Source organism: Micropterus salmoides, unplaced genomic scaffold (genome assembly GCF_014851395.1).
Source record: "Micropterus salmoides isolate LMB-PRFRI ecotype aquatic unplaced genomic scaffold, ASM1485139v1 Ms_hic_scaffold_22, whole genome shotgun sequence".
NCBI classification, from domain to species: Eukaryota; Metazoa; Chordata; class Actinopteri; order Centrarchiformes; family Centrarchidae; genus Micropterus; species Micropterus salmoides.
The window spans coordinates 22,354,294-22,381,393 of NW_024041373.1; the positions used below are offsets into that span (position 1 = coordinate 22,354,294).

The window sequence follows — 27,100 nt, forward strand, 5'->3', positions numbered from 1 at the left end:
ACAGGTTTGTGCGATTGTGTACTACTTGAGCGGTTGAGTGGGTCTTTCCTCCCCTAACTGCTCCTTATCTCTCTCTCTCTCTCTCTCTCTCTCTGCGAAGGGAAGAGAGGGCAGCAGTCCCATGCCCAAGGGCAGGGTTCCACCAATGGTATGCTGCGGATGGGGAGGGTGGGCGGGGTTTGTAACCAGACTGTCACGTCCCTCAGGGCATGTTTTCGTGAGTCCATTGTCTGTCACTCGGCTGTTGTAGAGGTTACGGTTGAGCTGCGCAGCACCACAAGGTTGACTCTGAACCTCGGACTGGGTTCGAAAAGTAGATTTCCTGTATTTGAAACAACAGAGGGAGCGCTTGATTTCTATAACCTGAGGTAGCCTTTTCCACCACCGCCATTGATTGTGCCGCCCTCACCCTGCCCTCTGCAGCACACAGCAGGGCCAAGCTCCGGCTTCAAGTCAAAGGTCAGGATGCTGCATTTATTTGTGAGAGGAAAAAACAGGCAAATTCAGAATCTGACATTTTATTTATACACATTTTAGGTATAAGGATGGCTCTGCAGATATATTTTGGTATTTATTTTGCCCCTAGTAATTGAAACCATATTTAGCCGGTACCACAGTTATGGAAAAAGGGGCCAGATTTTGACAATGAAGAAGAATGTGTGGAATAAAAAAAGCAGATATCTCTATTTCGGCTACATTGTTTTTTATTTGACATAATAAAATAATTTATTAAACTATAAATCATTACTCCAACAATATTGAAGTACAGTGTTAAATCGGTGGAGTACTCTTTTCAACAGCGTCAGTTATCAAGCTGAATCAAGCGCATCTTATGTGGTTCACATATTGGAAAACACTTCAGGTGTATTTTGTATAATTTTTTTTGGTATATTTTTGTATAAGTCCAGTTCACTCTTAACCTGTCAGTTACAGTCATGTCAACTGGCTGATCTGTGCAGTTCACCTGTAAATGACATTTAAACACCCTCTAATGTAGCATCAAAGCTATTAAAAGGTGCAATGGTACTGTATTGTGGCTGACTTCCAGTCAATGCAAGATGTGTCAAAATCCTGGTTGTCTGGATTTGGTTGATGTGGAATAAAGAATACAAGTTGAGGTCTAGTAGGTTTATACCTACAAATAAGCAAGTACGTTTGCTGTTGGTTTCAGGTTAATCTGTAAAGGCATATAAAGTTTTATATAATGTGTGTGTATATATTGTGTAAAATCAAAAAGCTATAGCCAGCATTAGTAAGCTAGTATAATGAGTGAGTCAGTATATTTTTCGCACCACTGGGGAAAACTAGGGACCACAGAAATGTTTGGCTAACAAACACAATGCATTTTTAAAAAGCAGTAAATGCTAGAATAGAAAGAAAAAGAAGCCATTTTGCAAAGTGAAATGTAACTTAAATTAAACAAATGAATACATTAGATTAACACCATAGTTACAAAACATTAATACTTGAAAGATATGGTTGGTTATGTATGAAAACACTGCAGTCCTCCCTGATGCTGTTACCCCGCCCTATGACCTTTTAACTCTCCTGATTGCACCCTTTAATATTCTTCATCCTCTCTGTTCATGTAGGTGTGGTAATGTGTTGACAGTTGTGTTGTTGTGTACAGTATATAATGCTTTAAAGCCAGTTGTTAATACAGTATACATACACTCATGACCATTAATGGAAGTGATTGTCTGTTGTTGTGTGCCGATAGTGTAAGTGTGTGTGTGTGTGTGTGTGTGTGTATATTGCATAATGTGTTTACATTTTTGTATTCATTTGCCTAACATGTCTGTGTACAGAAGTCTGCCCTTAAAAGTATTATTCAGGTTTTAAAGACATCTGGGGGCATTTCACCCCAGCCACCAAGCACTTGAACAAGTATTTCATTTAAAAATTGAAATGGGAAATAAAAAAATCAGTGCGGCTGAATACAATCTCTGTGGAAATTAAAGAGATAAGAATGAATGTAATCTTCCTAACACAAGCTTCACAATAAAAAACATCTGCATGTTTTTATAGAGATATTATTTCCAGCTCTGTTAACTTCATCCAGCATTGCTAATAAATGTCCATGAGCTAGAAAGAAGGGAGTGTATTTGTATAGATTGAAATACCTAACACTTGATGATAAATCAAATAGGTCCTATATTGTGGTGGTTATGTCTATTGCATTGTTGTCTGTTGTCCATTTGAGTGTCCAGGGGCTCAGCTCTCTCTCTGCGTCTCCCCTGACGCTCTCTGAAAATGTTAACCACATCCCTCTGTTCTGCCCTCCTTTTTTCTTTTGTTTTCTTTTCTCCCACCTCCCTCGGGCTTGTTCTGTCGCTCTCTCTCCCTTGTCTGTCTGTCTGTCCGTCTCTGGCTGCACTCTAACAGCTATAAAAAGGTTACCTTTCATGAGGAACAGATCCAAGGACAAAGACAAAGCCAAGGCCATCTACCGGCGCTCCATGTGTAAGACCTCTGTTAGCTGCCACGCTAGCCTTCCTCCGCCTCCTCTCCCTCTCATCGTCACTCTAGGAGAAACAAAGAAGGAACAGTCACTGGCTTCAGGGTAGCTGCAGTGTGGGGTTGTGACAGCGACAGTGTGGCAGTTTCAGGTTTCAGTCCCAGCTCTTAAACCCACTCAGGCATACAGTCATTAATTTGGCCATTTAATCTTTAAGACAGACTTTTGAGTATTTCACAGCGTTAATGTAATCTGATATCTTTTAGAGATATCTGCACACGATTTTACCAAAGATTCAAGCTTAAAATTTGCTACACTATCACTGTACCCCTATGCTGCATCTGGTGACATCAGTGACCTGTCCTTATCATTTTTTTTCCTAGTAACCCCCACCCCACATCACCTCCTCCGCCCTGCTTCTGCCGCCTCCACTTCTTCCTGTAGAGAATCTATTTAGCTTTTATCACCTTCCACCAGTCTAGTGTCACTTTGTTCTCACTAGTGACAGATGAACGAATAACACAAACGTCACTAATTTTGTCTTAAAGCAAGTGTACAAATGAAAATGAATGTATTGGTGGCAGAAAACATTGAGGACTAACCTCACAATAAAAGGCAGATGCGAAAACGGACAGTAGGATTTTTATTCTTTTTCTATAGATCTGTGTCTCTTGTAGCAGCTTGATTTTCATCACTTAGTTCTGAGTGTCACTATGCAACGGGTAACTTATCGGGCAGCTTTGTCATGTGCTCTGTGGTTTCATTTTGTCTGTGTGTCTTGAATGAAAGGCTCTATGAATGTGTTTGTCTGTGAGCTTGTGTATTCAGGTGAGAGGGTGGGAGAGACTGCGGGTTTGCCTTTCATGCGCCTGTGGTTGTGTTTGCTACCATCTTTGATTACAGCATGACTTTAAAAAAAATAAATAAATAAAACCTGATCACCGCCACTCGCACTCACCATGGAGGACTTGAAATGGAGCCTTTACTCCCTCTCTCTCTGTATCTCTTGCTGTCTCTGTCGTTCTTTTCCGCTGTCGGTGTGCTGCATTTCAGATCTTATTCTGCTGACATGGATTTGCCTCGTTCTGATTCTGGCATTGATCTTTTGTGTAAAGCACTGCCTCCGCCGCTGCTGCTCGGAGCAGCTCTGCATGCCTTCATGCTTCTCTACCGTTGCATACAGCTCAGTAAACAAAGTGTATAAAGACAGTGGCCTCTTAAGGTGATGTATCACCTCTCCCAAAAATCTGTCTGAGATTGGATTGACTGGGTAATGAAAGATGACAAACCATGCAGCCGCCATCTTTATGCACTTTGTATTTATTCAGATCTTTTTTTATTGATTTTTATTTTTATAATACCGTATGCCTGCATGTGCCTTTAAGATGAATTTGTTATCAAATATTGAGATAGACCTAATAGTAATTTTGATCAAGAAAAAAGGGCAATTCTCTGCCATCTTTCCATGCTTACTACTCCTTTATAAGGCCACTACATTAAGGCACTATGAACAAGTAAAAGTTTGAAAACCACTGTTTGAGAGGTAGTACTCCAGCCTTAAGCAACTTTTGGCAACCTGAGCTAAGTCAAGTTGCCAAGTGGATGCATAAAAATGACTGATATAAAGTTAACAGTTTTATTATCTGAAGTATATGGCTTTCTTTAAATCCTTTTGGCTACAAAATCTGCACCATGACTTTAAGCGAGATAAGATGTAATAAAATGTATAATTTTATAATGTTCCTGTCCTGAGATTCATCCTTCTGTCCGTCCATTCAGCTATGAATGACTTGCTGCAGACCATGGCGGTGGCAGGCGGACCCGGGGCTCAGTGGGCGTGTAGCATCGAGAACCTAGAAGGCGCTGAGGCCGGAGACGTCTGCATGCCGGGCAGCAGCAGGCGCGGCGGGCAGCGCATGAAGGAGCTTGCCTTTTCCACCACTGCCATTGATTGTGCCGCCCTCACCCTGCCCTCTGCAGGGCACAGCAGGGCCAAGCTCCGGCTTAAAGTCAAAGGTCAGGATGCTGGATTTATTTGTGAGAGGAAAAAACAGGCAAATTCAGAATCTGACATTTTATTTATACACATTTTAGGTATAAGGATGGCTCTGCAGATATATTTTGGTATTTATTTTGCCCCTAGTAATTGAAACCATATTTAGCAGGCTAGTGAAGATTCATTTGAAAGTGGTAAAAATCCTGTCAGATCAGATTGGAAAAAGCAGCTGTAGCATCACTCTTTGTCTCAACAGATAATGTCTCCTGTGAGGATGTTGCCGGCTCCTTGGATGACCCCAAGAGTCAAGGTAAGACTTGCCAGTGACGTGTAAAATGAGAAAAGACAAAGCATGGGTAATTGCAGCAGCCTCTCTGCACCAGCACAGGAATCTGAAGCCCTTTCAAACAAGGAAAAGGAAAAGACTGAGTAGCCCCAAAAAAGCAGGTCATGTCCTTAGGAGTCCCACTGGTAATCTTTGGGCTGCCTTCCTGCACTTCGATTAAACCTGATCTACAGTTGGAGAAGCAATTTTAGTGGAGAGCAAAAGAGAGAGAGAGATCAGCCTCCACTGAAAGTAGGATTGACTCTAATTCTGGCTTTAGGACGTTATCCAGGGCAGTTAATCTGCGACCAGCCAACTATTCATCAGTTCTGTGCCGTTTTAATGTAGATGACCCAGTTGTTAAACAGCCACCAGACTACTGACACATAGCACTTGAGCGAGGTCTATACATTGCCATTAGATTTGTTTGTTGATAAACTTTTTTTATTACTTTAAGTGCATTTTGTACCTTCATGCTTCATTTTCCCTGCCTGGTGCTTCAGACCTGTTCCTTTTTTGGGGGTTTTCATTGGCAAAAGATGTGGATAGTACCTGGTATTTTGAGTGAGCTGAGCTGATACTAAAAGACTGCTGGAAACCACTGATTGGTCAGAAAGAATACTCACTGTAATCGCCACTTGCGCAGCAAAGGACATCCTGCTGAAACCTGCCATATTTAAGTAGCCAAGCTGCCATCAATAGCGACCACAATTTTGTTATTCACTGTACCCAGATTTTTTTTTAAATGGCAGACCACAAAATCAACGATCAACTGACAAAGTGCAGACATTCCTCTGTTTTAGTTGCCGGTAAAAGGATTGAGTGTGTGGTGTTGAAAATGTCACTGCGGTTTCATGTGGTCTCGCTATAATGACTTAAAGCAAGTAAAGCCAAGCCACACCGTGCAGTGAAAATGAGGAAATGAGTCTACCAGCAGTTATTCTTAAACTAATGCTGAATGTTCATACACCAGACTCACTGCTACTTGGCATCAAAATACTGTATGTGACCTATAGTCCAAACACATTATTCAAGTGTTCCCCAGGACATTGGCGTGGCATTAGTGCCCAACCTGGATTCTACTTAGCTGATGAATTCCCAGAATGCACTCATAAAATCCAATACATTATTGTGAGACCCATTTCCCAGTACATCTTGTAATGGCTGGAAGAAACATCCACTCTCATTCACACACCGGACGTTACTTATAATGTATCAGCCAGTAGGTAATCTTCCAAAGATGTTATTGATTTTTTTCAAGCTACTGTTATGGCTGCCGTGATATTTCCTCAATTTTGTTACATGTTATCTGTGTTTTGAACCATTAAGCGACATTAAACTTTGCTTGCTTTGCTCTGTGGGCTGCAGTAATGAGTATTCATGTCATAACCACTGTTGAGTGTTGAGGTGTGTGTGTGTGTGTGTTTTATCAGGCCTGAAGGTGTATAACAGCGCTCTGGCTCTGTGCCCTTCTCCTGCTGAGCTGAGCATTACGTGCAGAGTTCCTTGTAGCATCTGTAGTAAGTGGCTACTACTCTGCACTAAATCCCACTCTGGGCTGGTTTTCTAGACATAAGAACTTTGACAAAGATCAGTAATGTAATTGTTCATTTTAAATCCTAATTTGGTGTTATCCATGTCCTGAAAACCAGTTTGAAATAATTTCACGGTCCCTGGTTTCCAGCTGAGACTGTCGCTACAAACACAGTCAAGAGCAAGGTCACACTTTCACCACCCCTTTCTTTCTTCTAAGTTCCTCCTCCTTGGTTTCACACAGCACAAGCCTCCCAATCCTTCGTTTTATTAATAGTTGACTTACTTTCTCACTCTTATCGTCTATCCTCTGTTACACAGTATTGTCTCTATCAGTTGCCCTTTATCTCTAGGTTGGGCTGCTCCTGGGATTTAGGCGTCGCTGTCCTCTCAGTCAGTAGTTTCTTTGTCTATTGACTGGACATATTGTGGCTGCAGCCTGGCACTGTGCCACCCTTCCTGTCCCTCTGCCTGGCATGTGCCATCTGCTGCCCCAGCAGGAGACACTCTGTCAACTGTCAGCGTGCACCTACGTGTTACTCTTTGTGCATATCTGTGTGGATATGTGTTCAGTGTGTGTGTGTATATTTTCTAATTGTGTATGTGTGTGCGTATGTCTTCCTTCTTGTCCCTTACCCAGCCTCCAGACCCTCCAGTCTCCATAGCAACAGGACTACCAGTAGTAATAGTAACAATAACTCCCACCTCGCTTCTCCTCTGGAGGGCAAAGGTATGCTCCTCCTTCCCATACCCCCTCTTTTTTTTCTCCTCCTCCCCTCAACTAATGACTCTCAACCTTCCTCCCTTTGCTGCCTTTGTTTTTCTTTCATGCCTTTACTCAAACCTACTTCAATGTGAAAATTGGATCAAGTTGGTATGAGTTAAAAGTTAAGGGTTGCTTTTTTTTCTCTTGTTCAAAATCAGTATATCAGGATGATCAGTTTCTTAGTTTTAATGGCTCAGGTGAAAATATTAATTTAGCAAATCCAAATAGGTGACAGGTGCACTTTTACCATGGCACAAAAATTACATGTCATTACCTTATCATTAAATTTAATGTTCAATGTAGGTAGAGTAGGAGCACTATTCTCCTACCCTACCTACATTTTCATATATTGTTATTGTTTATGAATACTAAGGCAGTTCCTAGTGGTGAATGATATAGATCATAGATTACTTTCCCCATGTCCTAATCACTGCCTCCCCCTCCCACAGGCACAATGAACGGCAGCCTCAGCAGGCCTCACAGCGAGAGCAGTGGAGAGTTCAGCCTGAGCTTGGACCAGGAAGTGTGGTCCAGCAGTGGCAGCAGCCCAGTCCAGCAGCCCACATCCTCCCGCTCGTCCCACCAGAGCCCCCTGCAGCTGCGCAGGTCCCTCGACCCATCCACCGCCGCAGGCAGCTCTGCACAGACCCAGATCAGGAAGACAGGATCCCCAGCCACTGAGGTGCTTTCCCTGCAGCAGTTCCTGGACGAGGGTATTGATCCTGCTGAGGTGAGGCCTCTAACTCAGTTAGAACTGATGTCTTATGTTGCCTTTATGCTTTTGATCGATTAAAACCTGCAGATGATGTCAATCAAGCTTGTTTGGCTGTGTCAATACGATATATATTTAAGTTTTCAGATGCTGGATTGCAATTGTATGAGGGGATCAGTTTAGAGCTGGAGCTACCAAGGACTTTTATTAACAATTTATCATTTATCATTAGTGGAAATTTATCTGTTAATGTGATTTAAAAAATGAAGTATTCACATTGTAATTTTCAGAGACCTCTGGGGTGACGTCTTCAAAAAGTCTGACCAAAGCCCACAAGATTTTTTGGTTTATTGTCTCATATGACATAGAAAAGCAGTAAATCTTCAATTTGGAGAAGCTGGAAACAGAGAATGTTTGACATTTCGTTTACAGCTAATCAAAATAGTATGCTGATTAACTTTCTGTCAACTAATCGAATGATCATTTCCACTCTTAATACATTTTTTTCTGATTTCCAAGACTCTAGGGGACATTAAAAGTCATCAGCATATAAAACCTAGATATGAAAGGATTGTATGATGTTAATAATGGTACTTGATACCGTTTGTTTGCCCTTTCTGCAGTCTGGCAGCCAGGAGAACCTCACTGTAGACTCTCCTCGCCTGTCCACTTCTAATGAGCATGTGCAGAAAGAACGCACTTCCACAAAGGGCCGGGGCATATTACGCTCATCCAGTGGGAAAACAGCGGCGGTCAGCTCAGATCGCCCGCCGAGATCCGCTGGACAACCGGGTCGCCCAACCCTTCGTAAGGCGGAGAGCACCCGTGTAAAAGGCTCCGTCCCGATCCGCTCCAGCCTGTCCTCGCAGGGCAAAGCCACATCTGTCTCCGAACGCCTGGACTCCGCTTCCTCCACGCTGCCCCGGGCCAGCAGCGTCATCTCCACCGCCGAGGGCACCACGCGGCGCACCAGCATCCACGACCTGCTCTCCAAAGACAACCGGCAGCCCGTGTCCGTCGACCCTTCTCCTGCTGTCGCTCCCACCAAGGCTGCAGTACGCTCCCAGCCTACACCCAGTGAGTACCACCCCAACAGCACCAACCTAAAAGGACACCTTACTACCACCCCCCTGCCCAAGTCACTCAGCTTACCTTGCCATAGCTCGGAGGATCCCGACCTCTCCACCCTCGAGTCTTTCCTCGGCCCTTCCTTTACTGTAGAGTCGGTGTTCATGGACTCCATCTTTAGTGAGTCGGCGGGCAAAAATCTCCCCTTCTTGTCTCTAAACCCCACCCTAGTCAGCAACATCAGTGGGCCTCCTGTTACAAACAAAACACACCCTCCTCCTATCCTGAATAACATTTCCACCCAAAACCAGGCCCCTCACAGCAAAGCAAATGGCCAGATGAGATCCAGCCCAGCCAGTCTGAAAGAGCACAACGAGGGCATTGATCCCGATCGTGTGCATAATTCAGAGCAGTCACTGAGCCCAGAGGACAACCAGTCCCTGTGGTATGAGTACGGGTGTGTGTGAATGACAGGGAGGTTCTGGCTTTTTTTTTTTTTAACCAGACTTGACTTAAAGAGGGGAAGGATAAACGACAAATCCTCCTCGCCTGCATGTATTTATTAGAGCATTATCCCTATCTCTGTGTGGTGATTCCCCCCCCCCCCTTTGTTTCTGTTTGCCATGTTGCTGATCGGGGAATTGCTTTTTTCTTTTTGTTTTCTGCCTTGTTATCTTCTCTGATGTGGGAATCTGATGAATGTTCTTCCGTCCAACTGCCTTTGTTATTATTTTCCTATTCAAATCCATTTCACTGGCTAACACGATACTATTATCTGCAGTTAGGGGTTTATGTCTCACATTTAAGCCTTAGTATTTCTGTTTATAGCTTAAATCTTAAATTAGCCGTGAATAGAAACATTGAATAATCTGTCACCAGGAACATTTTAATGTCATAAATAGCTGTTTCTGATAGAGAGCAAAGCATTGTGGGACAGCCCTCGTAGGAGCAATTTTCAGTAGAAATCCAAATTAAAAATTTTCACTGTGTCAGATAATAGATTCACTTTCCACTTTACGTTTATTATGATGTCTGGATGTATGGGGGATTGTCTTTTTCACTGCTTTTGAACTCTGCTGCATCATCCACTAAATTGCACGGCTTTGTTCTGTCTGACCTGAAACGCTCATTTTGATTGTTGTGATCAAAATGGTCATCATGTTTATCTTTTTTTTTTCTTTCTTTCTTTTTTTTTTTTTGTATTGCCAGTGTGTACTGTTTGTTTTTGTTTATTTGACACCTTTTCTGTATTTTCTTTTATATATCTGTGTATATTGTCTTGGGCATTTGCTCCGGTGGGTCGTCACTGACCTCTTGGGCTGGTGACAAAATGACGACGCTTCGTTCCCAAATGATCTGAGGGAAGGTAAAGCTGGTTAAGTGAAAGTTGACAATGAAGGTAGTGGGGTATGTTTTCGTTGATAGTTGGTGAAACAGGGAGTCAATATAGTAAGTTGAGAATAGTTTTCAGTGATCGGATTGTTTTGTGAATGAAGCTAACATCATTTCCTTTGGTATCTGGAAACTTATTTACTCATCCTGATTCCTGATGACCACAACTGCACCACAACTTGAGAATGGTTAATATTTGGTTTATGTATTTTAGACTGACAAGCTCTTGTACAGATTGTTGTAATCATTAAGTTATAATCAAAGACGAGCACTGCTTTATGTGCCAATACTAGTAATACTGTCTGCCTCTAGATGCTTATTTATTTCTGCTTTTGTACTCTGTACTTGGCTGTTTTATAGGTGCTCTATTGTTTTATTTATCTTAATCTACATTATATTCAGGTATAAAGTCAAATGTTTTTGTCACTGTTTACAGATGTAACATAAACATTGCCTTTGTCCTACAGATGTGGAGGGCAGAAAGTCTAAAAGCAGGAGCGGGGAGCCGCAGCAAAGCTGCTAAACCCCGCCCCCACCACCCTCGTCTGTCTGCTACCATGCTGTGAGCGCGTGGTGAGTGAGTGCTGCTCGAGTGGGGGGGGTGGGGGGTGGGGGGGGTTGAGTTTTGTCTCCATGGGAACCTAAAACATGGTGTAACAGATGTCATCCATCCTGCTGTGCACTTGCTTCCCCTGCTTCTCGTAAGCCAAACCCCATCCCCGCTGTCCTGTTCGTCGACCCACTTACCCTGTGGTGCCAAACGCCTGTTCACAGAGCCTGACAGGACCCTGCATGGCATATGGGCCGTTTTGCCATGTTGCTCTGAGTGTGTGAACGCTTTGCCTGTTTGTGTCCCCAAACCCCCAAGAGAAGTCCTATGACTCCAGCACCTCAACGTATCCCTCCTCTACGATGCTTCTTGTGGTGTTGGTGTAGGTACTGCTGAGTGTTTCCTGGTGGTGGAAAAAAAATAGGCCCTTTGCTGTTCTCAGGCTGCGTGTTGTTGCTGCATGGCTTCGGTGTAGCGCTGAAATCCTTCCCCCGTCTTGTTCCCTTGATAACGCACATAGATCCAGACTGGCTGTTTTCTTCTGCCTCCTTGTATATCACTGTCTACTGAAACAGTTTCTGACTTTTAATCTTCTTTATTCTCTCTTTTTTATGTTGTGTTCTCTTCTGTTTACTGTTTACTTTCTAATCTGTCTATTGTTCTTTCTATTCTTACTCTTTCCACTCCTTTGCTTGCCTGGGACTCAGAGAGAAAGGTGGCCTTGGAGCTGTGTGTCTGAAGCCAAGTAGAGTTAATCTGCTGAGACCGTCTACAGTGAGAAAAGATTGTATATGCCAGTTTCCATTTTCTTCCCTGTTTCTTTTTTTTTTTTTGAAACCCAGGACACTTCAGTAGAGAAATGTGGCTTCCTTCTCTGTTTTGTTTTTTCTTCCTTGAATCAAGGAAATGACAGAAAAATATTAAAAATGTTGCAGTGACAGTTTTTTTTCTTTTTTTCTATAAAGACTAAAGATGTGGCAGATTGCACTGCCATGTGTCCTTCAGTGTGACGGACTGCTAGATGTGCACTAGTCAACGGATTTAAGATTAAAGTGCCAATGTTCACACAACAGCCAAAAGGGCGATCTTAAACCAGACTGATGACTCCTTTTTGGATCATCTGTGTAACTTCAAAGACAGTCAGACATTCTGCCCAACACCATGACCATAAAAAAATGTTTTTGTAAATGGGCAGCATGCACAAGCAAAAATAACATTCAGGCAGGCTCGTACAAAACATTTTCATAGCATGTCAGCACTGAACATTTCCACCTGCTATCAGACTGAATAATCACAATGTGCATGAAGCAATCAGCCAATCACCCCACTTCCTTTATCCAATCAAAGAGGAGGACAGTGTTCAGTGGGGATTTTACTTGCCAGGATGCCAAATGGACTTGGACAGGAAGCCATGACAGCTGTGGGATTGATTGGCGTCTGTTGACTGCCAATCATGAGTGACGGTTGTGTGATCTGAGTGCGAGAGAGACTTATCTTGGGGAGTGTTCCAGGTCACCTATATGACAGTTGGCAGCCATAGCTCATGCCACCACAGACAGACATCCTGAAACAAACCCCCTACACACTGTTCATCTTAGCTGAAATCATATATCATCATAGATCCTTGATCAAATAACAGTTAGAGCACCCTCATAGTTCATTGACATCATACCATCACAGTATTGTGTATTTACTTTCTGAGGCATGCAGTGAGAAACTGTTAATAAATCTGTTTGTATAGGTGACCTGTAATCTGCTCCATCACATACGGAACGTGCAGATTTCTGTTGCTGTGTTGAACATGGTGGTGGTGATGAGACCCAGTGTTTTCCTCCTTTTCCACTTTTACATAAACCCATTTGATGTAATTAAAAATCATGAAGTCTACTGTGTGCTCTTTTTGTTTCTGTTTTTATGCCGGAACATCCAAATGTTCATGTTGTTTTTAGGAACACAGGAATATGTTCCTCGTGTTAAAATTAAGTTTGGGTAAGGAGTCTACACACCTTTACAAGAGTGAAAATGGTGGAAGAAAGCTCCACCATTTTCTTCATTCTTTTTCAGTGTTGCACTAAACTTTTTCCCTTTTGTAGAAGTGCACATGTGGAAGTGTAGAATTTCCTTTAAAAAAAAGTCCCTTAGCTGAGATGGAGCAAATATTGTAGCAAATTGAGTCTTACCTGTTCATTAGATGCACCTGTATCACCTTGTGCTTTCTATTTCAAAAGCCCTAAAGGATATCCTACCCTGGTTTTGTTGATACTGTCAGAGAGGTGTTGATTCAATTATATCGTCATTAAGGACGTTGTTGTGTTAAAATATATTAAGAAGGGTTTCTGATACTCTGGTCCAGGACAACATCCTGGTTAACACAGAGTACTGGTTTAGCAATTCACTCGGTGAATAGGTCTTTAAATAAACTAATCAAAGTCTATGTAGAAGAACCAGATATATTGTGTTTTTTTTTATACCATGTATTCTTCTTGTCCAAACCAGGTGCCTACATTGCCCACATTGCAACTCAAACGCTAAGCTCGCTGCTTTGCGTCTCCACACCTTTTTTTTAGATTTCTTTTAATTTTTAGACTTGTATAACTCCCTCAGACCTGTAAAAAGAGTGTGTGTGAAAGTGTGTAAAATTGGTGCAGTTCCCCTCTTAAAAAAAAAAAAATCAATACTTTGTGGTGTAATTTCAGGTATTTTTTGCAAAATTTGTTTGGGGTTTTTGTACAAAAAGCTTTTTGCAGAACTGATTTATATCAAAGGGAAGGTCCTTGCTTGAAAAAAAATTGTACAGATTAATCAGGTGCTTTTACTGACTGTGGCTGATTCTCAGGTGGTTCTCTTGTTCTGATTCTCAATTGCGTTGAGGTCTAATGCAGAATAATTGAGAAAACGTGTGAAGGTTTGTAGGGCCTCAAACAGAACATGAACAAAACACAGATGGGTAGATCTGTGAGGAGCTGCCAGTTGTTGAATTGTCCCTCTTGGTAAGCTCTTTTTCCACCCAGCAATATTTGACAAGGAAACTCCACATCTCCAAACATCATGTCCTTGGTCGCGTATGTATTGTGAGCCACCACAGGCGAACACATCATGTCCTGTCTGAGTGGTGAGGAAAGATTTCATCATGAATCAGAGGTATGAAAACACATCTTCACACCTTCACCCAGGAGCTGAAGCTTAAAGGAGGTTCACAATCTTTCAATAGTCAGAAGCCCACATTCCTGTACTATTTAAGTGTGCTGTAATACAGTGGTGGAAATTAACTATCTAAAGTATAATTTGCGTATTTCCATTTTATGCTACTTTATACTTACTTTACATTTTAGATGCATATTGTTTTTACTTTTACTACGTTTATTTGATAACTTTAGTTATTGTTACTCTGCAGATTCAGATGTATATTACAAAATACACTGCTCAAAAAAAATAAAGGGAACACTAAAATAACATCCTAGAACTGAATGAAATAATCTCATTAAATACTCTTTTCTTTACATAGTTGAATGTGCTGACAACAAAATCACGCAAAAATTATCAATGGAAATCAAATCTATCAACCCATGGAGGTCTGGATTTGGAGTCACACTCAAAGTCAAAGCGGAAAACCACATTATAGGCCGATCCAACTTTGACGTAATGTCCTTAAAACAAGTCAAAATGAGGCTCAGTAGTGTGTGTGTGTGTGTGTGTGTGTGTGTGTGTGTGACCGTGACCTCCACGTGCCTGTATGACCTCCCTACAACGCCTGGGCATGCTCCTGATGAGGTGGCAGATGGTCTCCTGAGGGATCTCCTCCCAGACCTGGACTAAAGCATCCGCCAACTCCTGGACAGTCTGTGGTGCAACGTGGCGTTGGTGGATGGAGCGAGCCATGATGTCCCAGATGTGCTCAATTGGATTCAGGTCTGGGGAACGGGCGGGCCAGTCCATAGCATCAATGCCTTCCTCTTGCAGGAACTGCTGACACACTCCAGCCACATGAGGTCTAGCATTGTCTTGCATTAGGAGGAACCCAGGGCCAACCACACCAGCATATGGTCTCACAAGGGGTCTGAGGATCTCATCTTGGTACCTAATGGCAGTCAGGCTACCTCTGGCGAGCACATGGAGGGCTGTGCGGCCCCCCCAAAGAAATGCCAAACCATTACTGACCCACCGCCAAACCGGTCATGCTGGAGGATGTTGCAGGCAGCAGAACGTTCTCCACGGCGTCTCCAGACTCTGTCACGTCTGTCACATGTGCTCAGTGTGAACCTGCTTTCATCTGTGAAGAGCACAGGGCGCCAGTGGCGAATTTGCCAATCTTGCATCCTGCACGGTATTGGGCTGTAAGCACAACCCCCACCTGTGGACGTTGGGCCCTCATACCACCCTCATAGAGTCTGTTTCTGACCGTTTGAGCAGACACATGCACATTCGTGGCCTGCTGGAGGTCATTTTGCAGGGCTCTGGCAGTGCTCCTCCTGCTCGTCCTTGCGGAGGTAGCGGTCCTGCTGCTGGGTTGTTGCCCTCCTACGGCCTCCTCCACGTCTCCTGATGTACTAGCCTGTCTCCTGGTAGCGCCTCCATGCTCTGGACACTACGCTGACAGACACAGCAAACCTTCTTGCCACAGCTCGCATTGATGTGCCATCCTGGATGAGCTGCACTACCTGAGCCACTTGTGTGGGTTGTAGACTCCGTCTCATGCTACCACTAGAGTGAAAGCACCGCCAGCATTCAAAAGTGATCAAAACATCAGCCAGGAAGCATTGGAACTGAGAAGTGGTCTGTGGTCACCACCTGCAGAACCACTCCTTTATTGGGGGTGTCTTGCTAATTGCCTATAATTTCCACCTGTTGTCCCTTCCATTTGCACAACAGCATGTGAAATTGATTGTCAATCAGTGTTGCTTCCTATGTGGACAGTTTGATTTCACAGGAGTGTGATTGACTTGGAGTTACATTGTGTTGTTTAACTGTTCCCTTTATTTTTTTGAGCAATGTATAATCAAATAAATTATGTATTATTATTATAGGTTAAGATACGACTTCATTGATCCACGGGTGAAATTCATGTGCTACCCAGCAGTATATAAAATGATAAAAATCCACCTTTGTCAGCTGCAACATTAAAGTAATGGACACAATTATGAATCAATACTCCAATAATATACTTTTAAAAAAAATTTATTTATTAACCGTTCCACATATTGACATACTTCCTGGTACTTTCAATATATTTTGATCCAAAAACCTTTGTACTTTAAGTAAAATTTTGAATGCAGGACGTTTTACAGTTTTAAGAGAAGAATTCTATGCTGTGGAATTGAACTTAGATCGGAGTACTTCTTCCACCACTTTTATCATTCCTCCTGTTCATACTGGCCATTAAAAGATCCCTTCCCTAAGGCTTCCGATTGAGATGTGGGACCAAATCCACATTGCTTGTCATTTACAGCGTTTTTAGTATAAAGAAAGAAAGGTAATTCTGTACTAGAAAGACCACTCTTCTTACTTGATTTGTCTAACTGCTGAAGGCTAATAATTAAATCAGATAAACTTTTGAATATTTTTATTTAGCATTTTACCACAAAACAAGGACCTTGGCTTTTGTCACCCATCACTTATACATAAAGCTCTGCCTAAGTTCGAACTAGGAACACTAGCTTTATACTTTATGCTCAGCAGAGTCAATCACTTGGTTTCTATCATACTTTAAATCTGTTCTCTCCTGCTGTCAGCTGTCATTTCAGTAACTCGCTGTAACCCTCCTCTACCCCATCCACCTCTTGCTCATTAGATCCAGGCCCAGTTCAAGCTCATCATAAGTTCCTCAGCATTTTCTTCATCACCACTGGTGTCTATACTCAATCTGGGGATTTCGATACCTCTATGGCTTCATTACCCCTCATTAAATACCACGTCACCATGATGTGGTCTAATCGCCAAAGACTTTTCACATCCTCAAATTCATTCATTGCTCATCAATAAATTGTTGTTCACTCAGTCAAGTCCCTCCTGATTGAAACGAAGCACATTAGGAAGGAGTCTTTTAAAGGCTGGTATGAACAGGAGGAATGATTAGAGGAAGTAAAACTTGTTTCAGTGTACATATGGGCACCTGATTGTTTTAAGACAGACTTGGAAATTTGTTTTCCTATTCTTTAATAGGTGTAAACTTATTTAAATTTTGTAAAATGCTCACTACATGTTGTAAAACATGACAACATGGTCTTTGGCATCTCCTAGCGGTTACTGTCAGTACTACAGTTGCACCAGATTGACAGATGGAATAATATAGATAGATAGATATGACTGTAAAAATTGGTCTGTGTGAATGGAAAGCTAACATTTGTTGTGCAAGATGGATAGCCTTAGTTTTTAATTAATAAATACATTAAAAAATTGTCATTTATTTTCCTGAGTTGAGCTGGTGAAATATGAATATACTGGTAAATACAACATACTGTTTATAACAAGTGTAAAATCATCAAAGGGATGTTGAATGAATTTAACGTTATTCCAGTGTTGTAGATGTTCTTTAAACATGTAAAACAAAACTTCAAAAAAATTTTTGGTTGCTTGTAGTTGTCTTTAAACAGATACATATTTCAATTACACAGTACCTCTGAAAGTTCATAAATGATAGCATTAAATTATCACCCAGCCACATACATAATTTGATCAACCACAGTACTGGGTGTTTTGATAAATGCAAACATCACAAAGAGATTTATTATAAATTGTAACATGAGAGAAACAGACACCAATATTGAAATGCTATTTTTATTATTAAACTTTTCCAATAATAAAACTATGAAGAACAACTATCCACACAAACACGTGATAGTTTTAATGAATGTTTATTAACTGTATGGTCATGCAAAAAATCCAGCATCCAATTGAAACTCAGAGTATAGACACATGTAGCCCCTTTTTAGTACAAGGTTACACTGCAATAACTTTACTTACATACAAGCTAAGGTTTTTGCTAATCTTTTATGCATTTTAATGTGAGATAACATCAATTGATTTCGATATCTCAGACTGAGCCATTTCATAACCTCAAGGATGCAATTAACATAGAATTTCATTGCTTTATCAAGTAAACAGTGAAAAATTACCAGAAAGTAGACATGCATATTTCTTCCATTTGTAAAACTGCATATATAGTCTTGCTGTTTAATATTGTGGTTCTTAAATATCCATTTTCAACAATTGTTTTAAGCATTTCAAGGATCTTTTCTTCCCCTCAGTTCAGCCAGGTACTGTTTTAATCTAACATTGGACATTTGCCAAAGTATTTTGATATTTTAAAACAAATTTTAAAATTAAGATGAAGCAAAATGACAGACAGCAAGCTACTTCTTGTAGGTAGTTGGTGCGCTTAGCCCAAAATTATTCTTTGTAAAGTTTATATTTGGTCGTATCCTATATACATAACTGTGAAAATATACACAATATAAAAATTATGTCATGTAAAAATGCTATTACATTACAATGAATCCTAATGACACTTCAGCTGAAACAGGGAGACCACTCTTTAGTACTGCTATGGAAGCAAAGACAGGCCGTACAGTTTTTATTTTATTAGCAAATTAATACTTAATTGTGACAATTGCTGCAGAATGTTAATGTTGAAATGTAAATACCACTGAATTTATAGCAGTAAAATACTTCAGAATCTTATGTAGTTTAAATTGAAAACACTTACAGGTGGACCAGCTCACCACTAACTTGTGACGTGTGAGGAGTGTCCATGAATAGATTCTACCTCATTTTAAGGTATGAGTGGGCTCACTGCACCAGCTGCCTATTAAGACTGAGTAGATTCAGAATAGACAGATTTTGACTTGTCATAGCAGGAAAAGCACAGCTGTAACATGAATGATGCGTCTGTTCCAGAAAGAACCACCAGGACCCTGGAACTGGCAAAACTGAATGGGTTGCAGCCACCTGTGCTTTTACTGCTACAACATGTCAAAATGTCTGCTGTGAAGGTCTACTTTGGCTTCATAAGAATCGAAAATGCAAATCTGAAGTTGATCCAACTGTTTAAATACTTTGGCAAAATCATCCAATGCGACTGGCTGTTCCCTCAGATCAGTTTCCATTCTTTCAGAAAACCTGTTAAGTTTAACTGCATCTTGCTGCTCTAAACATTCCCATGACTGTGTGGAAATTTACACACACACACACACAACGAAAGAAAGCATTTTGTCAGATTGGTGGCATCAACAGACAACTGGGCCAGAGCCCACAGCACAGACAGAACTACTTAGAGCCATAAAAAACATCACATAGTTTCAGTACTGGTTTTACAACGCGTTGTTGTCATGGTGCAAAAATGTGTGCGTGTAGGGGGTGAGGAAGGGCACAATTTTCATGGCATGTCAGATATGTCACAACACTCAAAGTAGCATGGGCAGTTGATACAGTAGGGTGAGTCTCACGTATGATTCACAGCGTTGTTTGTTTTTTTTTTTAAAAATATGCTGTGTCAGTGTACATACAAAGACATGATATGCAATGATTTGAAGCATCATCGTGGTTTCAGCTTTAAGGTGACCACCAGCTACAGCATGAGTTACTATGGAGCAGCGTAGCAGAGACGGGACAGCCTCAACCCTCTGCTGGTCACTCACTCAAAGTTTCTACAACACTAGTGGAAAAAACAGTGCTGCAAAGTTTAACCACTGACAGAGATATGTTTTGACTTCTTTAAAGGGAGAATCTTTGATCTCATGAGCTTATATTTTGGTGAATTCCAATATATTTAGCCACAGGTGTGCATTTAATATTTTTGTCTCAAGATTTCAAAATTCAGGGTGTGTTTGTGAGTGTGAGGGGACAGTAAAAAAGGGGTGTGGCAGTCTCAGCCGCAATTCATTTCAACATGTTTCTTTTTTCATAGTTCTGGCTAAAACAACTGAAAAATATCAACATCAAAACACTAAATTACTACATTTACAACTGTGACAAAAGGGACAAATCCATTGATTGCCTTCAGCAAAGGTCCCACAGCCTTCAAGCAAGCGTAGCCCTCGTCTAATCATGTCTTTGTCTTGTCCAATCCCTCGGCTGCATTCCCTTTTAACATGCTTTTTATAGTGCCAGGACTTCACACAGAAGTACAGCAAGCCAAGACGGACAACATACAAACTTTTTAAGAACACAATCAGAACAAGAGACAGGCAATAGGGTGACATCATCATCATCACCACACGGCATGGTGCTACTAAGACATTAATGGGGCTGGTTAGTGAAGGTCACAACAGTAACGAATGTGGAGAGTGTAAGAGGCAGGAATGATGGAAGTAGAGGGGCCGAGGTAGGGTGAAAGGAAAGGATTTTGGCGAGCGTAACCTGAAGTTGCAGAAAGGTTCACTCCCTCAGAAGAGCGAGCACAACAGCATCAAGTCTTAAGTGTCTGTGCAAAAACAGTACAGGCCATTAAATAGTTCAAATAATTCATGCTTCACATCAAAAAATACACAAACAGATATAAGACAATTTAAAAAGTTGCTGTGAGTGTGAGTCCGTGCTTTCAGATTAGGTAATTCAGAGATGCGAGGAGCTTTAGACATTGACTGATGGTGCCTCTTAGTGTTTGACTCAAAACACTGCAGGGCAGGCAGATGGAGGCCTTCTGCAACTTCAGGATGAGCTGGCTTGGATGTTGTGTCTAAAGCTCAAGAGAGAAAGAGATTCAGCCCTAAAGACTGAAACAAATGGACCTTGAGTGTGTATGTGTTTACACCTCCGGACCTTAAATCTGAAATAACACAACACCCACTCATGCTCAACTCCCCTCCCTACACCTAAATAATTTTCTCCTACATAAATATCTATTTATACACAATCCTATTAAATAAAATCCACCTTTTTATTAAAAAGTATAATTTTTCAACACAATACTTTAAAATACATTATTCAGGAGATAAAAACAGCTTAACACAATACAAAAAGACAATAAAAATAAAAAGGTCCCTTTGCTTTTAAAAGATTGTGTACAGATGTTTGAACCCAACACATAAAATGGGTGTTAAATTCTGATATTAAGTAAATATTAGTTGCTCACATTCCCATACACCCCACTCATATAACTGACAAAAACAACTTCTACTAAAGTAGATGTTCTGCTGCTCTGAAGACAAAACAAAAAATAATCACATTTTCCCTCATTTTATATTTATTTATATATATATATATATATATATATATATATATATATATATATATATATATATATATATAATATATATTTTTTTTTTTTTTTAACATGTTAATACTTTTGGAGACAGCAGACAAAACACACAAAGGGAAATAAAGGCCATGGGAGAAAAGGACCAGGACAGCGTCACCCCCGTGTCTCCACCAGAAGCATGCACCATCTGCAAGAAGGGGTGACATCAGGCAGGCCCCAACCTCATCTAGCTAGGGTTGGACTGGATTGGTGTTGGTCGGTCATTCAGTCAAGCTTTTGAAATATGGTTGTGTTTTTTTCTTGTTTTGTTTTTTTAAATTTATAATGTATAATTTCCCCCACTTTTGTGTTTTCATAACTTTCCAAGCAGACTCTTTCCTGGCCAGGATCCAGGCACCAATCCGACCATGGAGATTAAATGCTCCAATCAGCTTTAGAGTTCAGGCAAAGCTGCAGAAGGAAGAATCAAAAGGTTAGTGTGCAAATGTCTTTAAGGGGTTGTTCACCTAATTTACAAAAAAATTAGGGATGGGCAAGTTAAGCCGTTTTCGCGTTAATGCATTAATTAATGCTAACAATTATATTACCTCACGCAGTTTTTATTATTTTAGCAAAGGAAAAACTCCCGTACACAGTCTAACTTGCAAAAAGAAATATTTTGACAAAATTTCGGTACACCTACACTACACCACATACATAGTGAGAAGCCATCTTTTGTAGGAGGTGACTTATTTGTCTACACCAATCACCTACTTCCTCATAAAATAAGGCAGCCATTGCAAAACATTCATTCATATTTCCATGAGATGAATGTAGATTTCTGTATACTGTATGTACATCAAAACAATCTTAAAATGCACTCAAAAATAGACACTCGCAAATCTTACTGATGCCTTATATATCAATAGACAAATAACTTAATAGCAAATAAACATAACACTAGAGGAAAAAACCTAATACATATGACATATGACCCAAAAAACAATAATCTACTAATACTTCAATAATGTAACTGTAAACTAACATTGAAATTTATAAAATTTCTAGAACAAGAGGAAAAATCACTATAAATGTTAAAATCTTCACATTACTATATACGTCCAACAAATACCTTGTTGCAGTGCATACATATATAAATATACACAATCAACAGGACACAATCTTTAATGGTCCAGATCATATGTGTGCATATTCATACATCAAAATCAAAAATGTTTCTGCTGATACCTGTTCAGGAAAAAAAAAAAAAAAAATCAAGAGCACAGGTTTATATATGTTGCTCAGAAGGTGCCTGTATGATGTTATGATCGTGGCTCTGGACTCTAACGTGTTTTAACAAGCTAGATAAAAGGTAATGCCCTGGCAGTGGCAAATATCTTTGGTGATATATTTCATTTGATTACATTAATGTTTAAATTGAGATTTACAAGAAATATTTTATTGCTACTGTGTAAAGGGAATACTGCTGGTAAAAAAAACAACTGATTTGTTTAAAATGTTTGCAAACCACGTTATTGCACTTTTGTGTATATAGCAGTACATTTAAATTATAAACTATACTCTACTTTAGAATTCATTATTCAATTTTGTGCATAACTATGCGATTAATCATGATTTTTATTTTAATCGTTGCCCAGCACTAAAAAAATAAATAAATCCTTACTTAGCCCTAGTGGTATCTAGCTATGCAGATAGTTTGTTGAGGTTTTGAGATATCTGGCTAAGATTTCTACCTTCACACCAAATAAGTTGAGGTAAAGGGAATATTGTTTGTGCTTAACAAAAATTACATTGCTGTTCCATGCTGTTTTTGTGAAAGTTTCATTCCAAAATGAAGAATTTCACACCACAGGGCTTCAGGCCCTGCTGTTGGATATTGGCAGGGGGATGGTTTGACAATCCTTTCATAACTGTGAGCACCACAAAATAAATTCCATTGTACTGACGCGGTGGTGGAAGTCTCAGATACAGATATCTCAAAACCTTAGCAGAAACTTTCTGCATGGCTTGATTACCACTAGGGCTAAGTGAGAAATGTGTTTCTTGTAATTTGGCTGAACGGGCCCTTTAATGCTGAATTAATCAACCTTTGTTTGTTTTGTTTTTTTACATTGAAGTATTACTTCGACAATTTGGAAAATATTTATGTGTTATGTATGGTTAGGATGTGGTTAGCTCAGCTTAACATAAAGACTGTACGCCTGACAATACAGCTAGCCTGACTGTCTTGAATTCAAAAACACACTTACCAGCACCTCTAAATCTCACAATTTAACATGTTCTATCTTGTTTTTTTGCTCTGTACATAAAAATATAAAAAATAAATAAATAAATAGATTTTACGGGGAGTTACGTGTTGTAACTACTTGGGTGACTTCCCACAGTTCTTTAGTGACAGTGAGTTTGCCACGTGTGGCACAGAAGTGCCCCTCCCAAATAATTGTTTCTGTCTGTGTTTGAAGGTAGGCATATTTTTTCCCCTGACAGGCTGCTTCCCCTCACTTCTAGTCTTTATGCTAAGCTAGGCTAATAACGTCCAGAATCAAGCTCCATATTAATCGCACAGACGTGGCAGCAGTTTTGGAGCCTCTCATCTAACTTGTCTGTAGCGAAATGTTGAACTATTTAAAACAGTAAATTAATAGTAAATAGTGAATCCAGGAAACTTACAAGCCTAAATCCTAAGTTTCTTTCAAATAATTTCCAGAAAGGAGATTTATCTATTCATTACAGATTGCCAGCATTCACTGTTTACTTAAGCATCTTTTCAATTTACTGGAGACACGGATATTTGCCTCAGAGACTAGCCCACCTAAGAGGGAGGAGGGGGAGATTTACAACAAACTCTGCTGACTCAAGGCTTCTGTTACTGCACGCTTCAGACTGTTGTAATAGTGAAGTGTTCTCACCTTACCTGGGCCTGGGTTGTCAGTTCACTGCAAGGGTGCAGCTGGTGCCCCTGAGCAGTGGAAGTGCACATTGAGCCACTTAGCATCGCGGCGATGCCATACACGCGTCTCCTCTGACTGGCAGGAGCGCGGCCGGCCCTGGCTGTCCATGTACTGCGTCAGGCGGATGTAGGCGATGCAGGCGGCCTCCTCGCCGATCAGATGGACGTGGGGGTTGAGGATGGTGGTGTGCACTGGCTTGCTGTTTTTACTCAGCACTGTAGGGATGGAAATGTGCATTTTCAGCTGTTTGTAAATGGACTTGTCAGGTGTCAAAGTATAGCTGATTTGAGAGCATTTAGACATTAGACAGCTTCTATAGGCAACACATGTTGGCAGCTTCAAACAGCAAGAGGCGCTCACTGTTAGATAACTGAATTTCACATTGACATTAAATGCATTTGAATAAATGGACACATTAAAGTTGTCTCGCTTATCATTCTACAGATATTTCCCCCAAAATTCAGCATGACATTAGCTGTGTTTTGGAAACTCTGGAATCTCTACTTGAACCTTTAAAGTTTTGTTTGGACAGGTAGAGACGCACTACAGATTTTAAGAGGTTAATACCACCACCACTCTGATACCTTTTTATACCAAAGATTTCCGAATGGATGAAAGGACAGCTGCAATACGATCTGCAACAGTTTTAATAGCCGATTAAGTCATTTTCTAAGCAAAAATGCCCCAAATTTACTGGGTCCAGCTTCTCAAACGTGAATATTTGCTGAGTTGTTGTTCTTGTTCTATAATAGCAAATTCAATACATCAAAGCAAGCTGTTTGAATATGTCAACTTGGGCTTTAGGAAATTTCCTCACTCCATAGGGCACCTTTAATTTGGGTAAAGCTGCTGTCTTGTTCAGGTGACACTGGGTACTCCTTTCCATAGCAGCACCGCTTTATAATTTGGTTTATTAATCTGTCTCTTCCCCAACCCCCAATAATGTCTTTTAGAATATACATTTTTTTAACTTTTATAAATACCCAATACTAATTTTAGACTGAGCTCGTGTCAACAAAGGCCTACTTTTGTGTGCCTGTAGATTTAAAAAGATCGATCAAGCACTACAGTAAATAGACTACAGAAGACTGAGTCACAAATAAATGAAAGCAACAATGAGCAACTTACAGTTCTCAAAGTAGAACTTGTGGAAGTCCATGCCCTCCACCAGGTTTCCAAGAGCCTCTGGCTCAAAAGAAGTCAGTCCAGGGTCACAGATTCTCCTGTTAGAGGAAAGCACAACCAGAAATAAACTTTAGCTTTAGAATTTATCCTGCGGTGAAGGAGGAGAAAGCTGTGATGAGATCAAGGTATGTGTTGAAGCCCAAACAAGCATTTTACCCAGCCTCAAACAAGGCACTTAAAAGATGACTTATACACAAAGAAGTTTAAGTTGCAAACGTACGTGTAAGCCTCGAAATCGCCATTGTTGATGGCTTCAATCAGCTGCTCTGTCATTTTTATTATCTCCTGTTTACGAGCTGAAAATGGAGAAAAAGAACGAAAGAATGAGAGGGAAGACAAGCATGAGGTTAAACAGTCAGAAATCATTTGGAAGTTGAACAAACGCATACTGCTCCTCATGCTTTCCCTGAACCTACTGGAAACCTCTGAGATTTGAAATGAATTCACCACATGGGCACCGCCTCTGGTAAAACACAACAGTGTCCACTCTCAATGTTAAACACAGAATGAAAAGTATCTGATGTGTGTAACGCTCGGGAGTCCATGTGCCAAACAACTGAATTTTTTTCCCCACATTTGTTGGTTGCTTTGGGTGCTAAAGGATTTCTCAAATTTTTACCCATGTTTTAAATATTACAGTCTCAACAAAAACAAATCAGGTAATCTATAGTTCGGTCTTTGCAAAATTCGATTACATTTGTAGGTTTTTTGGGGGGGGGGTATTTCCATCATTCTGTTCAGTAAACCCTCTTTAACTAAACAAATTACTTGTGCAAACTACAAATTGGACGCTGCTCAGATTGCTGCTCAAATTTTTAAAATGTCATAGCTCAAAATATGCCCTAATAACTGCTTGAGAGAAGCATTAAAATACAAATACTTCAACTAAGACACTTGAAAAATCTTTTACTGTGCACACACAGACCCACTCCAAGGTACTCCACTGCACTTCTTTGGGAGAAGGCAAATCATTACTGAAATTCCACAGAAATGCAGAGATTGAGAAATGTATATTAGAAAAACATCAAACCAGAAAAGCACAAACTGCATGCAAACACTCTGAACATCAGTTTTAGCTGAGAATAAACCAGCAGAGATGAACGCAAGGGTTTTGTTCACTTTTTAACGAACATGCAGCTGCTGAGCCAGAAAAGCCAGCTAGCAAATCCCCAACATGTGTTCATAGAGTCAGTTTATTTCCTCAAACCTTCTGCCATCAAGCAGCACAGAGTTGACAGACTATATGAACACTGCTTCTGGGTGCCAGTAGATGGCAGCACAGGAGGGCAGAGGGGTACAAGTGTGGTAAGTGTGGAAGGGAAGAGATTAAATTTTTCTTTTAGTCTTATTTATGTGGCACCTTTTTAATGCCAAAATGTCTGGTTTTGCTTGTAGGGTAGATTTTCTTTTTTGTTGGACAGGAAAGGTCAGGACACAAAGGCCAGAGCTGAGAGCTGAATCAGGTAAACTGCTGCTGACTTACAGGATGGTGGTAGACAGTGAGGAGACAGCGTCTGGATCTGCTCCTCAATAGTGCTGCACTGGCTTATCACTGCACTGTCTGTACTAGTAGACTCACGGGCAGCCACTGCCCCCATCCCAAAACAAACACACAAATAAAAACAGATGCACAGTGACTGGGAGCCTGAGAGGATGTTTCTACAATATAATACGAACTCAATTGAAGCGGATCTATCAATACATTTTAAATTAATCAGTTGTTTAGTCTGTAAATTTCTACAGAAAATTGTAACAAAAAACACTACAGCTGCAACACTTGAACAATGAATCAATCATTAGTCAGTCGATAGAAAATTAATCTGCAACTATTTTGATCATAGATTAATAATTTAAGTAATTTTTTAAGCACAAAAGCCAAATATGTGATATTACCAGCTTTCCAAATGTGAAGATTTGCTGCTTCTTTGTCATATTATAGACAAAATGACTAATTGAGGAACTAATAGTT

General features: G+C 40.5%; 1 protein-coding gene and 1 pseudogene across 7 annotated transcripts in view; one reads left to right on the forward strand and one right to left on the reverse strand.

Annotated features, from left to right (window-relative positions):
- The window catches only part of LOC119917478 (girdin-like), a 69,612-nt gene extending 56,925 nt beyond the window's left edge, over positions 1-12,687 (forward strand). The window contains exons 30-38 of one of the 7 annotated variants that reach the window (XR_005447286.1): positions 101-148; positions 2,386-2,463; positions 4,238-4,474; positions 4,711-4,764; positions 6,953-7,042; positions 7,528-7,808; positions 8,414-8,867; positions 10,718-10,823; positions 11,508-12,687. Coding sequence is in view for 5 of the 7 variants with exons in the window: in XM_038737827.1 (XP_038593755.1) it covers positions 101-148; positions 2,386-2,463; positions 4,238-4,474; positions 4,711-4,764; positions 6,213-6,299; positions 6,953-7,042; positions 7,528-7,808; positions 8,414-9,325 (1,787 nt within the window). In the remaining 2 variants the exon portion in view is untranslated. Of the gene's footprint in view, positions 1-100; positions 149-2,385; positions 2,464-4,237; positions 4,475-4,710; positions 4,765-6,212; positions 6,300-6,952; positions 7,043-7,527; positions 7,809-8,413; positions 10,666-10,717; positions 10,824-11,507 lie in introns of those variants that run through there. The other 6 variants (XR_005447287.1, XM_038737827.1, XM_038737823.1 and 3 more) reach the window with 6 other exon arrangements.
- A 4,948-nt stretch (positions 12,688-17,635) lies between these two features.
- The window catches only part of LOC119917479, a 92,970-nt pseudogene continuing 83,505 nt past the window's right edge, over positions 17,636-27,100 (reverse strand).